The sequence below is a fragment of the Pteropus vampyrus genome, unplaced genomic scaffold (assembly GCF_000151845.1).
Source record: "Pteropus vampyrus isolate Shadow unplaced genomic scaffold, Pvam_2.0 Scaffold11, whole genome shotgun sequence".
NCBI lineage: Eukaryota > Metazoa > Chordata > Mammalia > Chiroptera > Pteropodidae > Pteropus > Pteropus vampyrus.
The window spans coordinates 13,259,419-13,281,790 of NW_011888792.1; the positions used below are offsets into that span (position 1 = coordinate 13,259,419).

At 36.3% G+C, this 22,372-nt stretch overlaps 1 protein-coding gene and 1 pseudogene across 1 annotated transcript in view; one reads left to right on the forward strand and one right to left on the reverse strand.

The window, feature by feature from the left end:
* Positions 1-22,372, reverse strand: part of ELL2 (elongation factor for RNA polymerase II 2) — a 67,648-nt gene that overhangs the window by 16,941 nt on the left and 28,335 nt on the right. Inside the window, exons 3-5 of the mRNA XM_011378326.2 lie at positions 11,775-11,896; positions 6,785-6,948; positions 732-991 (exon numbers count right to left, since the gene is read on the reverse strand). Of these exons, the coding sequence (XP_011376628.1) occupies positions 732-991; positions 6,785-6,948; positions 11,775-11,896 (546 nt within the window). The remainder of the gene's footprint in view (positions 1-731; positions 992-6,784; positions 6,949-11,774; positions 11,897-22,372) is intronic.
* Positions 268-385, forward strand: LOC111732033 (annotated as a pseudogene).

Below are 22,372 nucleotides of genomic sequence, written 5' to 3' on the forward strand. Positions count from 1 at the left end.
TATTTAGTAGGTAAAAATATTTTAGTTTATACCAACCAAAGACCTATGATACATTCCATAATTTCACCTATATAAACCAATAAAAATTACAGCAATAGTTTAGGTGTTTCGAGACGAAAAACAGACAATACAAACTTCTTGCTTATTTTTTTTTTTATGAAATTTCAAGGCAAAATTTATTTAACCCAAATGAAGATAATGACTCAAAATTAAAATTTTTTTTAAAATTAACAATTCAAAAGTCTCTAACTTATAAAACCTAGTATAGTCTACGGCCGTGCCACCCTGAACAAGCCTGATCCTGTCTGATTTCGGGAGTTAAGCAGGGTCGGGCCTGGTTAGTACTTGGATGGGATACTACTTGGAAGACCAGGTGCTGGAGGCATAAAAAATAAAAAATAAGGGATTGTAAGTTGACAAGGTTCTTGCAATCTGTGAGGTCAACCAAGGGTTGCCTTGCCTTAAATGAATGAATGAATGAATGAATGAATGAATGAATGAAAAAAATAAAAAAAAACCTAGTATAAATGCCCACATTTCAATTAGTTTTTAACTAAATGTTTAAAACAAGATGATTTAACTTAATATTCAAGAGTTATATTTCACATAGCATTATCAAAACAATCTTGGAATTTCTCTACCTCAGTAATAATAGTAACAACAACAAGCCTTCTTAAATAAACTTCTCAACAAGAAGGTAAGTGGAAGGAACTCTTTCCAGCTGTCCTTACCTGTTGCAGAATTGCTCCAAGGGAGTTCTTGTCTTTTTGATTGACACCATCTTTCTGCAGTCGAGCCAGAAGCTCAGGTTTCTTGTAGGTCTTCAGTGCCAGTAAGTGAATCACCCTGTCCCTATATGGCCGCTGAGAAACACTGCTGCTGCCATATGTCTTTCGAATCGTATTTGCAGGATTCATGGGGGTTGACCTTTTCCTCTCAGGCACTGCATCTGAAACAGCTTGAGGCGCTTTCCGAATTTGCACTCTTTTCCCTAAAGTCCAGTGGAAATGACATTGTTACACATTTGTGGGTAACAGTAATAATATCACGAGCATCTCAGTTTCCACAACTCTGAGTTAGGTACTTGTTCATTTCTGGAGGGAATAAAGACTACTAGTTTATTTCAGTTTTTACTTTAAAGAGATATGCAAACAGAAAGCATTCTGAAAAAATGACCTAAAATATGAATTAGGAATTTTTTGATGAAATCATTAATTGGAATAAATATGTATTAAGTAAGTATTTTGGCCACTTAGCTACACATAGATAATATTTAGTGACACACCATACCAACAGACTAGAAATTTTAAGATTGTGGGTATTTAATGTTCACCTATGCTATTTACAGAACTTAAATCTACATGTTATATGTCATTTATTTGGCAGATGTGAATACAGCAAACATGTGGAATGTGAGAAATATTTGTTGTACCCCACTAAGAACACACCCTTGGCAGAGCTGGAGCATGACCTTAATTTCTGATTCAGAAGCCACAAAGAGGGGAGTCAGGCACAAGCTGGGATCAACATCCACAAGGGCATCCCCAAGTGATATTTCTTTTCAACAGGCCACAACAAATTTTAGAAGTCAAAAAGCAAAAACAACACAATGCAATATATATATATTGCACACACACATGCACATATGCCTTACTGCTAAATTGTACACCTGAAACTTACTGGATTTCATTAACTAATGTCACCATAAAAAAAATAAAAAGACTTGACCAAGAGAGAAAAAAAAGATCAAGAACAAAACCAATTGACCAACCAACCAACCTCAGAGGGCCAGATAAACAAGATCTCTCCCCTGTGGTGCTTTGAGAGTTAGAGGAACGGAAAACAGTAAAAAGGCAGCCTTTACACTATTCCCAGTGACATTCACATAATTAATTCACTTTCTGCTGAGACTTAACATGGACAAGTGTTTGGCAAGTGGCTACTTCCAGAACCTGAAGACACATCGAAATTCCTAATGTGGCAAATGCAAAACCTACCAAATCTACCATTTCTCAGTTGCAATAATGTTAAACAACAGTACTATTCCTTGAACTTTTAATAGGGATTTGTAAAAAAAAAAAAAAAAAAGGATCAGGGTCACAGACATTTAGGAAAGGCTATAAATTCCATACTACCCTCTCTATTGTGTAACTTATCCTTCCCTAAACCAAGGGGACTGTGGAGCACCCCTGCTCCAACTCTCTGGGAAGAGGGATGGGTAGAGAATGTTTAGCTAAGCTCACACACACCATGACTGATTATTTAGAATAAATTTAAGCTGGCAAAGAGGGCAAATAAAAATGAAAACGAAAGGTAACAGTATTACCACTGTGTTGTGGGCTGTCCTACCTCTTTTCTGTACATCTGATCTACCTCTGATCCTCAGTCTCAGGAGAGCCCCAAATTCTCTTGAGTTTACCTCCATCTCTCTATGAAGTAGACATAGGGCAGACAAGTAAGGGAGGCTAACTCTGCCCTTAAGAGTGTAGAATGTTTGACAAGCAATTAGAATCTGGTAAGGTATATGACAGTCGTACCTGGGGCCTAATGCTAGGCTTTCATCCATCAGTCCACGAATCTCCGACCCCTAATACACTCATTTAACCTTTACCTCATTTTTCTTTTAAATAGTCATGGAGTAAACCCATTTATTGCAAATGCTGCAAAAACAACCCAGCCACACTGGGCCACTGAGTTTTACACAGGGATCACTTGTTCACTGACTCCCGATCAATTTGTGCCTATTTAACCAAGAAGGAGTCTTTTGGTTAAAGTCAGAGAGCCTACAGGTAAAGAAAACATCAGTACTATAAGTAGTTAAAGAACCAAGATGCTAAAGGAAAAAAATGAAAGAAAAAAGTAAAGCAGAAAAATGTCAGGTTTAAAGTAGGCAGAAGAAAGGCTTTATTTTTATTTTTTACATGTGCCTCAGAAAAGCCCTTATAATAAAGCCTATGGGAGAACCTAATTCTCTTCCCAGACCTAACTGCTAATCAATTCCCTGGGCTCCATATATAAACAGTAGCAGTGGGTCCAACAGGGTTGGGTATTCTGGGATTATATCTACACTGTTGTTTCATAACAAGAAGTCCACTTCTAGCTTCTCTATTTAATATGAGATGGTAAAATTATGTATCCCTCTATCTAGTGGCTCTGAGTAAATAATCTGAAAGGATGGGTGTTAAAACAGAACGTCAGGAAGAGAGCGGAGATTGCAGCCATCTCTTGTAGTAGTTTTTCTGTTCTGTGGAACCTGACCAGAAGCTCCGGCAACACTGACCAAAGGCTTTATAAACACTCGCCGGACCTTGATGATGGTTTGACTCTGTCATGGTTAAATACATAACCTGTCGCAGTGGAATCTATCTCCACCACTTGGCACTTATGATCAATTTTCAAAAGGTTTACTATCAAAATATATATACGCAAGTCACAAAATGTTAGCGATACAAAGAACCTTAGGTGTTATCTAGTTCAAATACCTCTTATTTAATTTAATTTAATATTTGAGGAAATTAACAAAGTCACTCAGACATGTACTAACTCATCAGAAATTAGGACGATAGAGGTAGAAGTTAGGAAAATCAGGAATAGAATATGAGAAATTAGAGTGGTTGGGTTGTTTTATATACCTAAATATTAGCATGCATAAAAATTTACAATTTAATAAAATTCCATAATTTAGGTAGAAATCAGAATTTAGGTAGAAATTAGTGAGCAGTCTTAAGATTCTGGTAAACTTGAAGCAGTGGTGATTAGTGATTCTTTTTTAAACAAAGAAAAGGATATTAACAATGCAATGCTTATTACTGATAAAAATGCTATGACTAGAAGTGAAAATATTACTAAATAAATAATAATCATGTTTTCTAGGTTAAAGCCTCCCCCGCTCCTCTCCAAGCAAAACAGGGTTTTTTCAGCCCATAAGAGGGTTGTAGAAATTCATACTCTTTGGTGACTAGGCCAGGTGACCCCTCAGAGCAGAGTCTTCATTCCCTTAAGCTGGACCTGTGCCCTAATTCAACTGTTAGAGGCCTTGCTTGGCATTATGCTAGCACAACCCCACAGTGGGGCCAGCATTATTCCCAACTGTCCTCTGTCTAGGCTGACACTGTTGAAAGAAACCTTGCTATGCGGGTACCTCTAAGCTGGCATAGTGAACTTTTGGTATCATTTTATATGATACATTCAATTATGAACTAAAGAGCTATCTCCTATTGTCTTAAGAAAGTGACACTACTTGTTAGTGAGGCCAACCCCATATCATTTGCTATTTGCTGATACTAACAACTTGATATGTAAATGGAGAGGTAATCGTAATCTACCTCACAGGGGATTCTGAGATTTAGGGGAGTAACTACATGTTAAGTGATAACCAGTACATCACTAGCACTCAGTAAGTGCTGGGTAATATTATTATTAAAGGGTGACTGACCCCATTTTAAAGAACTGAATGAGTCATATAGTTTTGAGATACTGAAAAAAGCCAGAAGGTATGCACTGAGCTAACCAAAAGGGAAAGAAACATGGTAAAGGACTGGCAATGGATAAAGTTAAAAAAAAAAAAAAAAAAATCAAAACATGCCATAACACAAGAACAATAAAAATCAAAACGACTGAAAAGTTTTAGGATACTAGTCTTTTGCTCCTCTATTCAGAATTGATCAGACTTTTTTCTTAAGAGTATTGTGTCCAATTTTGAATTTTGAGGTGAAGAATTGGAGGTAGTCCAGAGAAGAATAATAAAAATAATTAAAGGGTTGGAATACAGGCCATATTAAGAAAAGTTAAAAGGAGTTGGAGTTTATTTGACCTAGAGAATAAAAGGCTGAGGAGGTTAATGACAAGATTTAAGACCAGAGAAAAACACTGTGCTGTGATGGTGAGTGGCTGGGGGCACTGAGGACAAAGCACAAAAGACAAGATGAAACAGATCCCTTGGGATGGCAGAGAACACTGCAGGGCTCTGAGGTGGGAATATATGTGTATGGAGAGCGGCCATCTCTTCTCAGAAGGGTACAGACATAATATGGTTCAGATTAAAACTTAGATAACCTCAAATTTTATGTGGTAATTCTCAAAAATATATATAAATTATCTGTAGTGCCTATAAGAAACTCTGCAAATTCTAAAATTACTGTACCATTAGGGAGCGTATTGTCTATGAGATTCCGGGTGAAGTCTGTTGTGTAAGCTGTAAGTGAACTGTACCTGACTCTATCAAAATAAACAAAAACACATGAATGTAGGGGACACCCAAGGATCATTCAATGGAAAGGTACAGTAATCATCACTGATTTTCAAACTTTGGAATAAATCAAGGTAAGAGTTTTCAGTTAGTTGTATTGGGAGGGGGAAGAAATCATTCTGATGGCTTGAGTCATTTATTCCTTTGTCAAACATGCCAGTTCATCTCATTGTTTATAAAATGGTGGTATTGGACAGAGTAAAAACCAACCAACCAACCAACCAAACAACAACAACAAAACACTTTCGAAGCAACAGGGACAGAAAATTCATAGTTTGTACTTAAATTTAAGCATGGCAGATCTTGTACATTTTAAAAATAATTTGAGATTTAGCCTACTAGCAAGGAAAGTTAATTATTTGTGAGGATAAAGGAAAAAGAAAGGAAATTGAAGTTGCTACCATACTCAACAGGAAAGAGAAGGTGAAAAATCTCATTGTTAGTAACTTACTGGGCAGGGAGCTGGGCCCCATGGGTACAGATACCTGGGGAAGCTATGAATTGTTGTTAAACCAAACTAAATGTATCTAAGCTAAGCACCAAGTCCCAGGAGCACTGGCTTTGTTCCAAGGAAATACTTATTAAAGACACGAGTGGAGCTTTTCAAAGCTGAATGTATTGTATCTGGGTCAGCAATGGGAAAACACAGAAGTAGAACTCTACCGGACCATGGAAAGATATTAAGTGGATTGGTTCTTCAAAAGACTGTTTTTGTGAGCATTTACGTTTACAAATTATTAATGTATGTTCATCATTTACTATACAGTGACTTGTGTTATTAAACTGACCAAGGCCTCAAAGAGCTCATTCTCACTCCTGATAATTCTCTTTATTATTGTCAACAGTCACTGTGAACTGGCTCTTTAAACTTGTTAGGGTCACTGAACACAAAGGAGAGCCTCATCTTGCTGGTCTGGTCTTCCTTCCCTTCAATCTGATGGATATGATTGAGGTGGGGCAGGCTTTTAATTAATGGATAGGTGAGGATAAGGATCCATAAACGACGTCACAATTGAGGTACCAAGGAGGCATAACTTGATAATGCTTTGTTATAAGCACATATTATACTTTTGTAACAAAAATTCCGTTGTGCAAAGATTCTCTAAAAACATAAGCAAAAGCTGCAACAATGAGGTTATCGACTCAAATTCTACTAATAATTTTTTGTAAAAATAACCCTACAAAAGTGGAAAACAAAAACCAAACCATCCACCATTGAAATTATCCAATGACAAAGAAAACAGTGGCACCATTATTACAATCTCACACAGTAAGATAACTTGACCAGATCCCAGTATTATAAAATAACAACAAATAGCTAACAGAAGATTCAGGATTTATGAAATAAAGATTTAAGTCTGTTCTTCAATTAACCAGCAGTCTGAAGAGAACAAATGACTTCTGACCATGTTATCCAAAATGTTTTGAAAACTAATTTTTTCTGTTTTCATGAAATTAATATTACTAATATTTACCTACAGTGATCTTGAATTATTCCAATCAATCAGCAAGAAGAAGAAAGATATCTATACAAACCTACATATGGTCCACCGGGTTTGATAACTTTTGTGCTTCGGTTGCGGGATTCCTCTTCTGCCTGGGTCATTCTTTCTCGTGTCATCTGATACGAGTCGTTTGTTGCACACACTGTTATTTTATCTTGTATAAATCCCAGGCAATTGAGCTGGGAGGCTCCAGAGCTGTCAAGAAAGACGGCGGCTTTATTAGAGATGTCCCTCATTTTGCACAATTTTAAAGGCTAACGAGAATTGTATAATCCTAAAATCAGCAGTCCAAATAACTTTACAGTCCTAAAATACTTGATATTAGTAACTTTTAAATGTAAAGATTATTTAAAATATTCGAGTTTCTCATCTTCATTTCATGTCACATTTTTTTCCACATTGTGAGTTGAATGGATAAACTGAGCTCTGAGACCAAATCCATGAAATTTTGAAAAACACCAGTATTTGAAGTGAAGATTGGAGTCCTGATGAGTAATATAGTTCTACTTTCATTGTCAGTCAACTATTTTTAAGAATTATCTACCATTGATATGAGAAATGTTAAAAGTTTAACTATTAGTGAAACCGTAATATGCATGTTTTAGAACTGACTAGATGAAATAGACTCATCACAATTTTTTTTATTTTTAAAGAACACTAATTTTAAAGCTAAAATACTGCCCAACATTAAACCTTACTTTATTATTATTAGCCCAAAGATCCTAAACATTTGTAGAATTTATATTTACTACTTTGTTAAATCTCTATAAGAGGACTGGACCTATTTACACAGCAAATATTGAAGAAAATACTGGACAAGAGATTTTGGCAGAATATCTTAATAAACTTTTACACACAATCATTAATATTAATGTTGGCCCAGAAGATGGCTCTGTTTCAAAGTACTATGCTAATATTAGGGGATCACAGTAATAGTTATACTGGTATTTTAAAATAAATAATTATGGTCTTAAAACAGACTGGAATATAAAAGTAATGAAAATGCCACTGCAGCTCTGATACTCTATTTCCAAACTTAATTGAAAATAGCTTTGTTATGATGCTAATAAGAGTTGATAAAATTTTTATAAATTGCTAATTAACTGTCTGTACAAATACCACTTTTCAAAAAATCAGTTTATTCATCTCATAAATATTTATTGGGCAGGGACTGCATGCCAGGCAATGTGTGAGGTACGCAAGCTGTGATAAGGACTGAGATAGATGTAGCGCTTCCTTCAAGGAGTTCTCTGTCTAATGGCTAACAAGGATGAGCAAACTAGAAATTACGACATGATATGAGAAATGCCAGGGGGTGGGGTGGGGGGCAGGGAATTCCAGGAAAGTACTTTGGCCTGATGTATGGGTAAGGCAAAGCTTCCTAGAGGAGGAAGTGATACCCGAGCTGATCTAGAAGAATAACTAGACAAGGGAGAAGAAAGACAGAAGTGTTCTAGGGGAATAACCAACTTGTGCAGGCCCAGGGAGAGCAAGGAAGAGTTTTTCAGTTAAGCCAAAGACAGTTGTAAAGGACAATTAGAGGTGAGGCTGAAGAGATTATGAGAAGTACATTACACAGAGCTTTGGAGGTCATGGTATGGATTTTGGACCTTATCCCAAGAATGACAGAGGCTGAAAATAGGGTAGAGAAAATATCTCATTTATATTGTAGAAAGATCAATCTGGATAAAGAACAGATTGGGAGGAAAGGGATACAATAGTTAGGACACTATTGAAAGATTATAGGCAAAAGTGATGGCTTGAACCAGTGTAGGGCAGTGTGAATGCAAAACAGTAAGCAGATTCCAAAGACAGTGAGGAGGCAGAATTGACAGGGTTTGGTTAGTGATTAACCATAGGAGGAGAGAGTGGAGGAGGGGGAAGTAGTTAAAGATCATGCCCAAGTTGTATGGTGTATGGAGCTGCCATTTATTGAGACACTGGGATAGGGCTGGGAGACAGAAAATGAGTTCACTGTTGAACATGATGACTTTGAAAAAATGAGGGAATCAACTGTGAAGAACACTAATATTTAAAGTAAGCAACAGGAAGACCACAGGAGACTAAAAAATCACAGCCAAAGAGGTAGAGGGAAATCAGAAGATCAGTGTGTCATGCAAGCCACTAGAATAGAATACATTAAGAATCAGAGTGGTCAACGATGTGAAATGCTGGCAACAAATCCAGCCTAATAAGAAACGAATAAGCATCCACTGGATTCAGGGGCAAGGGGTTCAAAGCCGCCTTTGGGAAGCAGTTTCAGTGGAATGATGAGGACTGAATCCAGACTTTGGCTCCAGAGTGAGTGCAAAGGAGATTCTTTGTCTTTATATTCTTTTTAAATGAGACTCACCTGCTGAGCATGTATGAATACTGAAAAACCAGTAAAAGGAAGGGAGTAGGGAGGGAGAAAAGAAGGGAGGTTTAACCCTCAGGGGAAGTGGGATGAAGGAGAAGAGTAGGACAAAAAGATTGCAGGAGAGTACAGAAAAGATGAAGTATAACGATCTGGTGGCAAGAAGTTTGAATTTCAATATCTTCCTTTATTATTTACTAAGTAATTTACATAGTAAAAATAAGGTGAACCTATTGCCAACCATGATGAAGTTTTAATTTACAGAATTCAAGATCAAGAAACAGATCTTTACTGGAAAACTAAACAGAGCTAAACCCTGCAGGCAAGAAGATATTCTCCAGAATTCTCACCCCTTTTCAATTGAGTTACATTAAAATTTAAATACCTTGACATATGTGTATACATATTTCTATAGACTTTCTCTAGCCTAGCTCACTGTGTCCCACACTTGATTGTGCATTACTGTACAGGGCTGTATGCCCCAAACTATTTTCACTAGGCCTGTGAATGGACAGATTTAAGGAATTTTTTAAATTTAATTTTGATTTTGGGATTTCTTCCATCTTATATGAGAAAAATGTGGCTTAAAGAGATTTAAAAAGGAAGATAAGAAAAGAAACAAGTTAATATGTAATTTTGGGACATCTATTGAGCATTCAGTTTGAGCTCCACCAACACTGTAAGACTAGAAAAAGGGCATAAAAAAGCCCCTGCCTTTGAGGAGCATGAACAATTGCAGGAGAGACAGGATCCATGAGAAAAATAAAAATTCAATTGAATAGAAAAGGTAGATGTAGATTATGAAAAGGTTTGCTTGCCAGGTTGAGAACTAAAAGTTTCAATGCTTTTATTTTTATAGTTGCTAATTTCAATTTATACCACACCATTTTAAAAGTACCTTGGATTATACTTTTATACTGGAACATACTTTTTATAAAGCATACTTAGATCATACTATTGCATTTGCTCCAATTTTCTCACAATAATTTCTCTTCTCTTGCTGCATCACGTATAGTTTTTTTTTCAGGTGAGCTTAAAACCTTCTTCAAACACAGAGTATTGTGATGAAAGGGAGAAACCATATCACCTATAATGATATGACTGGTTTTGAAAAAGGGATTAAGTTCCTTAACAAAATTCCTAATGAGACATAGTTCAATTTGGTGTCAAAATGTTCTCACTATAGTAAAACAATTCTCTAAAAACAAGCAATCCAGGTGATGGCACCGCAATTCGAAATTGATGTATCTTGTGGTGTATAATGAACAGTGAACTGGGAGTTAGGAGAGCTCAGTTCCCATCCAGCCCTGTCACTAACTAACCAGCTATATAACTGTGGGTAAGTCACCTGTGAAAAGAAGGGGACGAACTACACAATTATTAAGGACCCTTATACTTGGTGATTCTATAATTTATTGCAATACTTCCCATAGAACTTTCTACAATGGTAAAATGATCTGTACCTATGTTGTCCAATATGACTTCCACTAGCCATGTGGGCATTTGAGCCCGCTGTAATGTGTGGTTAGTGTGAGTGTAGAACTGAACTTTTTAATTTTTTTTTCATTTTTATCAACTGAAAGGTAGATAGCCACATATGGCCAGTGGCTATCATAGTGAATAGTGCAGAAAGGTCTATGGAATCAATAACATACGCAATTTATACCAAAATATATAAGTTTAGGGGTGGGCAAAATTAACATATACTCAGGAAAATAGCAGATTAAGATCAAAAAGTTATTTAGTCACTTTAAATGGGAGAAATTTAGAACTTTCAGTGATTTCTCTTATTTTATATCTCTTCCTCCTGTGCTCACCTGAAACACAGCTTTCCTTTTGTCTTTCTCCCACACAGAGAGAGCACTTATAGTTTCAAGTACAGCACAGGTGAGATAGGGATGGATGGCCCCAGGACACTTTGGGCCAATATCATGGTTTCTTGGAAGGCAGGGGGCTCTAAGGCCTTGTCTTTAACCACAGGCAGAACAAACTCTCTACTCTAGGGGCCCATTCTTTAATCAGAAACAACCACTGCAAAGAATAGTGAAAACAAGCAGCCTATTGTTTCAGAAGATCTAAGTAGATAAGGGTTCCATGGTACTCTGTGATGTGCATGTATATTCTTGTCTGCCCCGCCTCCCCCGCCTCAACCCCTTTTTAAAATCAGAAGTGACTGCTGTACTGGGGTTAATTTCTTATTTTCATTCTGCTGCAGAATAAAGATTTTAAAAAATCTATCTTAGAACAAGGCTTGCACAAGGAAGAAGGGAATGTACAAGATATACACATACATGTTTTTCTCCTTTACCCTTGAATGTGAGCCTTGAGTATACTATAAAAACACTCTTATTTAAATGCAGTAAATAAAAACTTCTTAAAAAACTCCGAACTTGTCTTTAATTAAAATAAAAAAAACCAACCATGTTTTATAGCTGAAAAAATTTGTACCTTGAGTGCAAGAATGTTAAAATTTTTTTGATTATATCCCACAGTGACAAATATAACCTCTAGCACACAGTAGATGCTCATTATTTCTCAAATGAATAAATGAACTTTGCCATTCAGTAAATATTTATAAGTGAGTACTATGCATTTTATTGTTTAATTTTTAAAAAACCTCAAAGAAAAATTATTTGCCTTTTAGTATACCTTGAAATGTACTTACCTGGAGAACCTTTGCTGGATGCAGTCAAAGCTGCCCTGAGGGTTGTCTTTACCCACATTTGACAAATAGAAGTTAAACGTATGCACTTCATTGAGGGGATCATTTTTGGGAATTTTGACAAGCTAAAAAGAGGGAAAAAGAGAGAAATACCTCAAATTATAAAATTTGAGAATGATCTGATAACTGACTTACTGTTTTTCAAGTAACAGTCACTTTATACCCAAGTTGTCCTCTTGAGCATTTAAATTTACAGCATTTAAATTACCAAATCATCCAAAGAATCTGGCAAGCATATCTATAACTCGCCACATTCTCATGTATATTTTCTACCCTTAAGTGTCAGTAATCACTTCTACTCAGTAATTAGTTTTTAAGAGGAATCCTCTTCATTTTAAACAAGCAAATGACTACAGTTTATTTTTTTACAGTTACTAGTGAATTGGTCAAAAAGCTCTTCCTATTTTGAGATACACGAGGTTCCACAGGTTCTGTCAGGCTGACATGACCCCTGCTGAATAGCTTCTAGATATTTAAACAGTCTCTGAGATAGGATCCACATTCCAATCTTTTGCTCTCTTTTTATATACATATTTCATTTTAATTCTTGCTTCTTAGAATAATATTTTTGAAGAATAACTAGCAGTATAGGTGAATGCCATGATTATATTCACACCAAAATGCAGCTGGGTGTTTCTCTCTACCCTATGGTTCCCTTATTCACCTTTAATTTTATAGAACAGGGTCAGCAGTCTGCAGAGATGATTCTGCAGGGAACTCCAAGGCTGATCCATAGGCAACACTGTGAAACAGGCAGATGTTTTCTATGCTCTCGCTCAAGGTCTGGTTTCTCTACTAGATGGAAAATTCTATGAGTGAAGGGCCAGGGTTGCTCTAGATGGCTGAGCCTCTGCACCAGTCACATTTTACTGGTACATGGTAGAAGCTCAATAAACATCTTTGAACAAATGAACTAGAACCTGCTCACTGTCTTTGAACTGCTCTACCTTTTCAGCTCTGAGATCTGCAGGGCCCACCATGGTGATAATTACAAAAAGGTTTAGTTAGAAAGAATGTAAAATATGACATCCTGCTCTCCAGCCCTCAAATGCATTCTTAGTGATTTAGAAGATACTCGGGGAGAAGAAAATGTTTTATAATTCTCATTCTTCTCCCCCAAATCTGTCCCTTCCGTGACTGGAAAATTAAGACTCAGAGCTAATTGGCTGGTGTGTGTGTGTGTGTGTGTGTACGCACGCACGTGTATTTCACACACTCATATTTGACCTCTGCTTGGCCCTGAGGACACCCTGAACCTCTTGACTTGCTTACTTAAAAAAGATTTCTAACTTTTGACCTACCGAAAAGAATTTGGAGCCACCAATTCTAACCCATACCCCACATCTAAAAAACTAAGAAGGGAGACAATTTGCACTGTTTGGCACATAGTGGACATGCAATAAATGTCTGTTGAAAGAATGAACAAGGAGAATAAGAAGTCAAAGAAAATCATCTTTTCAAAGGAGATTCATAAGACTCATGTAAAGCTTGTAAGGCCACATTTCACCAAAGATATTGAATATTTGATAATATTCCATAGAACCTCCATCATCCACAAATTTAAACTCTTTGGTTCCCTATTTTTAAATTAGTTCCCATTCCTAGAGTAACAAATTTCTGCATTTATTATATACTCTACAAATCATATCTTTTGAAGGCTCTAAAGTTACTCCTTTTCCCCCAAATTTCCTGTAGTTCTAAACTGCTTTGTGAACAGATCTTAATTTATTGTCTTTAAGTACACATCAGGACAGCCTCCTAACCCCCTCCCCTGCCAACAAAGAATCACCCAGTATAAAATGTCAGTGGGACCCATGTTGAGAAATTATGGATTAGAAATAGGTTGTTCTCTTAGGAGAGAAATCAGAGAATTTTGACTTCATTGACCTCAAACTTAATAAAGTAGAGGGAAAAATGGTATCTTCAAATAAATGAAAGTGCTCATTTTATTTCAAACTAAAAAGAGCCATTTTAACTTATTTAAAATACTTATTCCAGTTTTTTAACCTCCAATCACAAGACAATGAAAAGTAAATAAGTGCACATGAGCCACATTTATAGTATATGTAGCCATGGAGAGAATGTGAAGATTAAGTATCTACTGCAACCTCTCTTAAATTTTACAAAGGCAACAAATAAACAAATGGATTAACAGGAGTTATAAAAAAGTACTTCATTTGCAATGCCCACTTTAGATATCTAAATAAAAAAAAGAGAGAGATCTTGAAAAGAGGCTATGAATTAACTCTCAAAATGAGAAAGGATCACTTCAGGACGGAGAGAGTGAATCTTTGTAGTGACAGTCTCTGAGAATTGTTCCCCTAGTAAGTTCCAAAAGCCTCAATGGCAAAAACAATCAGAAAAGATTAGTATAGTGTTCAACTTTAAAAAAGACTAAACAGAGTAATATTTATCTGGAGAGTGCTTGTAATCCCTACCATTCTTCCTTATTCTTACATATACCATGCATTTTGATAAGGTTCTCAGGCTGTTAGCTATCAGTGACAAACAAGCTTTGTCCTTGGCTCTGTGGAAGAAAGGTAGTATGACGGAGAATGACAGCAAGATTTCTCAATCTCTCCTACTCACTGTCCCACTCTGTGGGCATCTGTGTGTGAGCGGTGTGTGGATGGAGACAAGAGTAGGCATCAGGGCAAACTATATTCATTTTGGGACCCAAGGGTGAATCTCAATGCATATCATGGTATTTTTTTCCAGCTATGGAGCTGGGGTGGGGGTTGGAGGTTAAGGAATTATAAGGGAACATGGTGTGCTGAGTTTCTACAGTACTTTTTTCCTCAGTGGTTTTCAGAGCAGCGGCAATGCAGATAGTACAGACTGACCTAATCTCAGGCTCTTCCTGTAAAAGATCTGAGAGCAAAATGTCGCCAAGCAATCTTTACATCTTTAAAATTTCAAAAGCTTAAATTACATGGTCTACGAATTTAGTATCTAATTTCCTGAAGATGGTACAAATTATACACAAATTTTATTTGTATCAACATCTAAATATACTCTTAAGAATAAAATGGTTGTACAAAGGAGCACTTATGTTTATAGCTGGTAAGTCTGTATAACAGTTTGGCTTGATGGGCAGTAAAGGAGATTTAGTGGAAATAGCAGGTTGTGTATGACAATTAGGGCAGGCAGGTGTTGGGGGTAGAATGGGGGACTGGAGGATTCAGAACTAAACTAAGGGGACCTGAGTGAACCACAGCCTGTGGGACGGTGGAAGGCCATAGCTAAAGTGGGAGCTGAGACCTTGTCTCATCAAGGGTAACAAGTGAGCCATTTCAGAGACTAGACCTCAGAGGAACTCATCATTCATCTCTCTGATGTACAGGAGCTTATGCTACAGCTTATCTAGATACTGAAATAGGAGTACGTCCCTTCTTCCAGAATGGTAACAAAACATTTTCTTATTAACTGGCCTTTGAATTTATGGAATATGATGAAGAGGAGATGAAAATGAAATGACTCTCATTGTTGGGCCTTGGGTCAGTTTCTGGGGACTGGGCTAACCACCATGCGAAAAGAAATTCTGAAATCTGATATAGAAGCAGACTTGGAAGAGCATCTCTTTGTGTGATAGGAACTTTTCAATTTTAATTATAGTATTTTAAGCTTTTGTACAGGTGAGTGGAAATACCTTTATATTTAGGGATCTATAGTCTAGTTGAAATTTTTAGTTAAATGCCTTAAGAATGAAATCTCACTTAAAAAGTATCAAAGACTATGATTCCAAACAGCTTCTTATTTAAGATGAAGATGGAAAAGCAGATTTTAATTTACATTCCAAAAACAAGAAATTGAAAATCAAAGATTCAAGACCATAATCCACAACCCTCCACCCAAATCCTAGCCTGTCTTCGATAAAAAGCCATTAAGAAAAAGTTTCAGGAAACTTTCAGACATTTATAATTAACATAAACACTGTATACCAAGATGTGTAACTCGAAGTTTCTAATTATTCTGAGATACAAGCTCAGGCATGTGGCAATGGAATACTGTCTGAAAGGTCATTTCAACATCAAGTCATGGACCTTCTATTTACATAAGGATGTAGGGCAGAAATGCAATGTGCATACTGCTGCAAGTTTCTCACACTTGCTAACATGTGCTTAAAAGCTGTTGGTACCTTTACTGCAGAGGTTTCTTACCCTTAAGTCAAATACCTTCTATTCAACATTGGATTGAGGCACACACTAGATTAAAAATATGATCATCAAGACTTTTTTCACATTTATTTAAAATAAATGCTTTGTTCTTTTGTGGGGGTTATAAGTGATTTAAACTTACAGGAGCTTTTCTTTGAAAGTAATTTTATCGGTTTTAATATTCAACCTTTTCTGCTAAAGTGACCGTAAATAAACACTTAATGAGATGCTCATGACCCAGCAGTATCACAGTTTGATATAACTCTTGGTCCTTAAAGCAGACCCACAGTGCTGACAGGGCTTTTGAGATCATGTAGTTTAATTTCTTCATTTTGTAGAATAGGAACATAGAGAGCCTCAGTGACTTGCTCAAGGTTATGATTATATTCAAAATTGCATACCCTGTAACTCCTGAACCCCTCGCCTTGATCCATGTTTGTCTGAAACACTTGGTGCCTGTGCTACTTACAAATTATATTTATTGTCTTTTTCCCCTGACTAGAATATAATCCTTGGAAGGACAGAAGTTTTTGTCTAGTTTGTTCCTTGTATATATCACTAACATTTTGAATAGTGTGTGGCACAAAGTAGTTATTCCATACATGTTTGCTGAGTTGGTAAAAATGCTGATTAATGCTTGAGCCAGGACTAGAATTGAAGTGTCTGCTTTCTTTCGATCAATATTTCCAAAGCATGTGGAAAAGTTTCCTTATATGAAAAAGGGATTATATCCTCAAATAAATTTGTGAAATCTCAGGTTAAACAAGACAACTTTCTTTGCTGTAGGTCCTTTGATACTAAATAGTGGTTTCCCAAATTATATAACCTCAAAACTCACCTCCTTCTATTCCTCTGATATCTCTGGAGACAAGCCTATCTCTTAATATTATTTGACTAATATATATATTATTTTACTATACATAAGCTATGTATCTTAGCTTAGATAAAAGATTGCTACAAACATTTAAACATTAGAATTCTGTTACTCTCAAATCCTTCTCAGGCATTTAATGATTCTGTGATTTCCTAAACAATCCAGAAAATTCGGTTTAGCTAGAGAAATATATTTGCATGTACTGTTCAGGTTCCAGAGTTTAGAGGCAGAATAAATAATTTAGAATCAAAACAGAAAATAGAAACCTCAACCTGAAAGCCACAAGTCCTATTTTTCAAACTAGAGCTGCAGTTACGACTTTAGGTTAACATTATGGGTTTGGGCCAGGGGGCGGGAGCCTCTCAGATCAGCCCAGATGTAGAAACCAATGCCAGGTGGGTGTGAGGAAGAAGGGAGGGGAAGGTATCTATCACTGGCAATAGAAAACATTACGTAGTATTAGAGAAATCAATAAGAGGGAAATCATGTGAGGCAGCAGAATTCATAGACATATTGAATGTGAAGGATGAAAGAGAGAAATCAAGGATGACGCCAAGGTGTTTTCCCCTAAAGGACTGGGTGTGCGTGTGTGTGTACATAAAAAATCTTGAATATGATGATAAATACCTTACTGTAACTGAATCCATACTAGCTAAATGCACTAAAATACAAATGACCAATGCTGGTTTCACCAGCAAAAAAGGGGGCTTCAAAGTGAGTTTTGTTATGACTCATTCTGTAGCTTCATGGCTAAAAATTATTTAGAAAAGACCAGGTGGCTGGGTGTAGTTGGTTGGTAGCCGGGCATTTCCAGAAATAAAGGAGGGATGACAGTTATTGGCAGGGGAAAGATGCAAATAGCAGATACTAGAGATACTGTATCAAGGAAAAGACATACAAACTATGTAGCATGAAATAGAAAATCTGTATTTAAAAATGACTATAAAACTCATCTAAATGCCAAAATAGCTTTTAGAAGAAAAGTGAGAGAGCTATTGAGAATCTGAGAAGTATGTTCAAACTTCACGGCCGAGCTATTCCACAAGTCTTTCTTTGACAGCTAAAACTAAAACCTCCCACTGAGTTCTGTAACTCATCATAAACTGCTTTTTATTTTCATTTTATTAACTAGTCCCTTCTAAAATTTAAGTATATTCCATAAATACAATGCCTATATAGAAAAGAATTTGTATCTAATCCCTAAATCTGCTCACCCTTCCACATTGTCTAACATCCTGTTAATAAACTGCCACTCAGTTACTGAGGTTACTGGGATACTGGAGAGTCAATCTTCTTTTCTCTCACACCACCGAACACCCCTCGACATCCAGATAATCACAGGTCCTACTGCTTTTACTTCCTAAATTATCTCTCAAATGTATGTCCTCATCTTCCTCCTCTGCTTTGGCTCAATAACACCTTTTGTTTGGACAACTTGTCTTTCGGCCTCCACTTTTGCTCATTCTCAATCCTATCCTCTAATCGTTCAGCGGCTAACACTAGTGCCACAAAATGCCAGTCTGACCATGTCAGTCCCAAGAGTTATTTCTTCATGGCTCCCTACTACATATTAACGGTATAGTCTAAGCTCCTTAATAGGACATACGAGATTCCTTCTCAATAGACTTGGGCCTCACTCTCCACGTGTGTTTGATGTCCCCACTTCCTGCCTTGGTTTGTACTAACTTAAGAAGTCTTTCCTTCCCCAGGCAGGTGGGTTTAGAATCCTGTCCATGGGGTCCCCACAGCCTCTTGGGCCCACCTCTACTGCTGCCTTCTTTACACTGCATGCTAAGTACCTGTTTATATATCTTCCTCCCCGCTACACTGAGTTCTTTGGGGGCAAGGACCATGGTCTTATTTTCATATGTATCTGGAACATAGTAAATACTGAATTCATCTGAGGAAACTTGAGATTTGATTAAATTCACTCAGAAGAAGCCTTATGTTAAGGATACTAAAAAATTAGAGATGTATCTGAAATAGATCACTTAAGAGTCTGTGGAAAACCAGGTCTCCCCAGAGCAGGGAAAAATAAATAACAAAATTGAAAGGAAAAAAAGAAAAATCCCACACAGCTGCCCGCCATGTGATACAAACATCAGGATGAGAAATTTCTGACCTCTCCTGTGCTATGTTTAGCCCCAAAACCTAGGCTAAGTGGTTTTCTGGGTTTGTGGAACTTAAAGTTATAAGTTTTTCTTTTTAAAAAGTATCTTCATCTTTATTAAACACTCACAGAAACTCCGGCCTCACCGACGAATTCCATCTGAAAATATGATCGAGCATCTTTAAAACCACTTTGTATTTTAAAAGACTTAGGGAGACCACACTAAATAATTCTAAATTTACTAATTCTCCTGGTCAAGTAAGAAGCAGAATTTTGTTTTAAAAATGATTTATTCCTCAGAAACAAATCCCAAACCTGAATTCTACAAGGGGGAAAAAAAAATCTTAAATATGTGCGTCAATTTCCAAATTCATTGCCAATCTTTTCTTTTTCTTGCTCTCTTGGAATCTTGAAGAAAACTCTGTTTGTATTATGCCAGGAGGAACTGCTGAGGAAACAAGACTGAGAATAGAGTTTATACACGGCAGTCAGCAACAGTTGTGTAAATCTAGGGGAGAGACTGGTACCTGACAAATGTGAATTTTCAAAATTAATTGCTAAAAGTGACCCAGGCCCTAGATTTTGCAAAACACATGGTTTCACCCAAACCCAATCAATGTTACCATAAAAACTGGTAAATTCAATAACACATATGATATTTAAGTCTGAAGACTATTTCCATATTGATTTGGAAGTATACTCAACTCTAATTCTCTGTTTTTCAACATCAATAATATTCAAACTTTTTTTTTAAGCAAGAGAGTGGTATTTTCAAAATAAATCTTATGAAGAGACCCACCACGTATTACAAATAGAGTCCTTGCTTCTCTGGCTGAAGAAAGGGATGACGACTGACTGGGACTGCTGAGGCAGCTACTGTGGCAGCATCACAGAATAATCCCCAGGCTCTGGGGCCCAAAGACACAAAACCAAGGCTCTATGCTGACATTTGTCACAACTTAAATGACAAATACGAAAGATTGTATACAAAATCTGAAACTCTTATGTGACTTTTAAAAAATGCTAATTAATGCCAAATACTTGAAGGATCCCAAAGATAGAAAATAGTGTCCTGCTGCCTTGTTCTCTTTCCTTTTTATTTTTCATTTCTTTATATTTTTATTATTATTTATGCCTACAGCACCTGGTCTTCCTAGGTGGTCTCTCATCCAATTACTAACCAGGCCCAAGCCTGCTTAGCTTCCGAGATCAGACATTGGGCTTTGTTCAGGGTGGCATGGCCGTAGACCATGGACCATGGCTCCACTGGGGCGTGAACCTAGGACCTTCTGCGTGTAAAGCAGACGTGCTAACGGCTACATTATGGAACCATGTCCTCTCTTTTTAAAATGTTTTCTTTATTATTGGATCCTCTGTATTTCCAGTTCAAAGTTGGGTCTCCCTCAATAGTTTGGGGCAAAAAAAAAGTGAGAACTATTTTACACACAGCACAAATAGACCACATCTAGTGTGCTAGATCATGGGGTCTGGAGCAAACTGCTCGGTTTTCAACTTTGGCTCCAAAATCTATTGTCTGTGTTACCTTGGTCAAGTAACTTAACCTCTTTAATCCTTAGTTTCCTCATCAGTATAATGTAGATAATGATATTATCTCATATGGTTGTTGTGGAAGTTTAAAAAGATAAACCATGTAAGGTACTTGGCAAAAACAATATTGGGGAGTTCTCACTCTGATTTTGGCCTGTTTGATTCAAGCACACACATGCCTTCCTTAACATAATTATGTATTTGATTTTTAAAGTAATTTTCAAATGGTGAAGGACTGGCAATAAGTGCCTTGTGGATAATCAAAAGTTGAAAATACTTATTCTGAATTCTTGGTATTTACAAAGGTACAGGGCTAGAAACCTTCAAGGTCAAAACTTAAATTTTAGCTTAAATAGAAGCCAAAGAAGCTATCTGGGAAAACAACCAAAAGACTAGCAATATTTCTAATTGTTCCAAGCCCAAAGTCCAGATGCAAAAATGAACTGTTGTCACAACAGGTGTCCATGGAAGGTTGAAAAATTACAGATGCCTGCTGCTACTCTAGAAGGGTAGCAAACATTGCTTCCCAAGTGCCTTATCCATAAAAAAAAATATGGCGCCTTCAGAGCCCCAGAGAGCCCCAGATACTAGTTACAGCACAACAAAGAAACAAAGAAAATAGAATTAAGCGTTCTCAAGGGAACCACAACTTTGTGACTTTAAAGCATTCAATCTTCATAAATGCAAACAATATTTTAAAGTTAGTTTTTTTCCTCTCAAAGCTTACAGTATTTTTTTTTTAATTTTTATATCTCTTTCCAAATGTCTACCATGAAAATACATTCCTGAGGTAAGATCTATTTCATAAAATTTATTTCTATTTGGTTTTCACTTGCTAATTTCCTTTAAGACTATATGAAAGAAGTAAACTATTTTTTATTTTACATATATAAAGTTATTAATATGCACGGTGTACCAATAACTAAATTAGAAACTGCAGTTCTGATTTCTAAGAGACTTGGCTTATCTGATGTAAATAAGAGGGCCTGGCAAGTCTCTTAGATCAATTCATTTATGATTGCAAGGAATAAATGAAGGATAGTATGCTTGAGTTGTTGGCAAAGCCATTAAACTTATGTCTTCAAATAAAGAAAGATATGTTGTCAAAGAAAGGGCAATGTTTTACATTTAGACAGCTAAGGCAATTACTGTATTTGGATAATTCATATTACAAAATGTGTTTGCTTGATTATCTTTTAGATAGTTATTTAATTCTGTTATAAGGCAAAACCACACACACCAGGGTTGCTCTAGAAGAATGAAACTATATGAAGCAGCAAAATATTTTATCCCCTTGCCAATAACACTTCATTGCCACGTAAAAAAGATATCTGTATCAATAGGCTTCAAAGGAAATTTATAATGTTCTTACAAGGAAGACAGACATTTAAAGGTAAAAGTGGAAACTCAAAAGCACTAAATTATCAGGACCATAAACAATGGTAAAGAGAAATGGGAAAATAGCAAAAAAAGTAAAAAGAGAAACAATAATTATTTTTAAAAACTTAGAGAAATAGAGTAAATATTTTAAAGAAAGTTCATGAACTACTAAAATAAAAATTTCTCCCTACCATAATGGGAAAAATAAATTAAAAATGAAAAACTCAAAACCACTCCTAGCAATAGTAGATAGAGACTGCAAGACATTTGATGATACTTCAGACAGTATTTTACTCATGGTCAGATATTACCAAGCAAATCAGTCAGTTTTTAAACATTATCAAATTATCAATTTTGAAATTAAAAAAAACAAACAAACATATTCAATATTGGCCACGGGAAACAGCTAATGAAAGGCACTTTAAAATGGCTGTGGAAATAGCAGCAGTAGTGTTCTGAGGGTAAGGGTAAG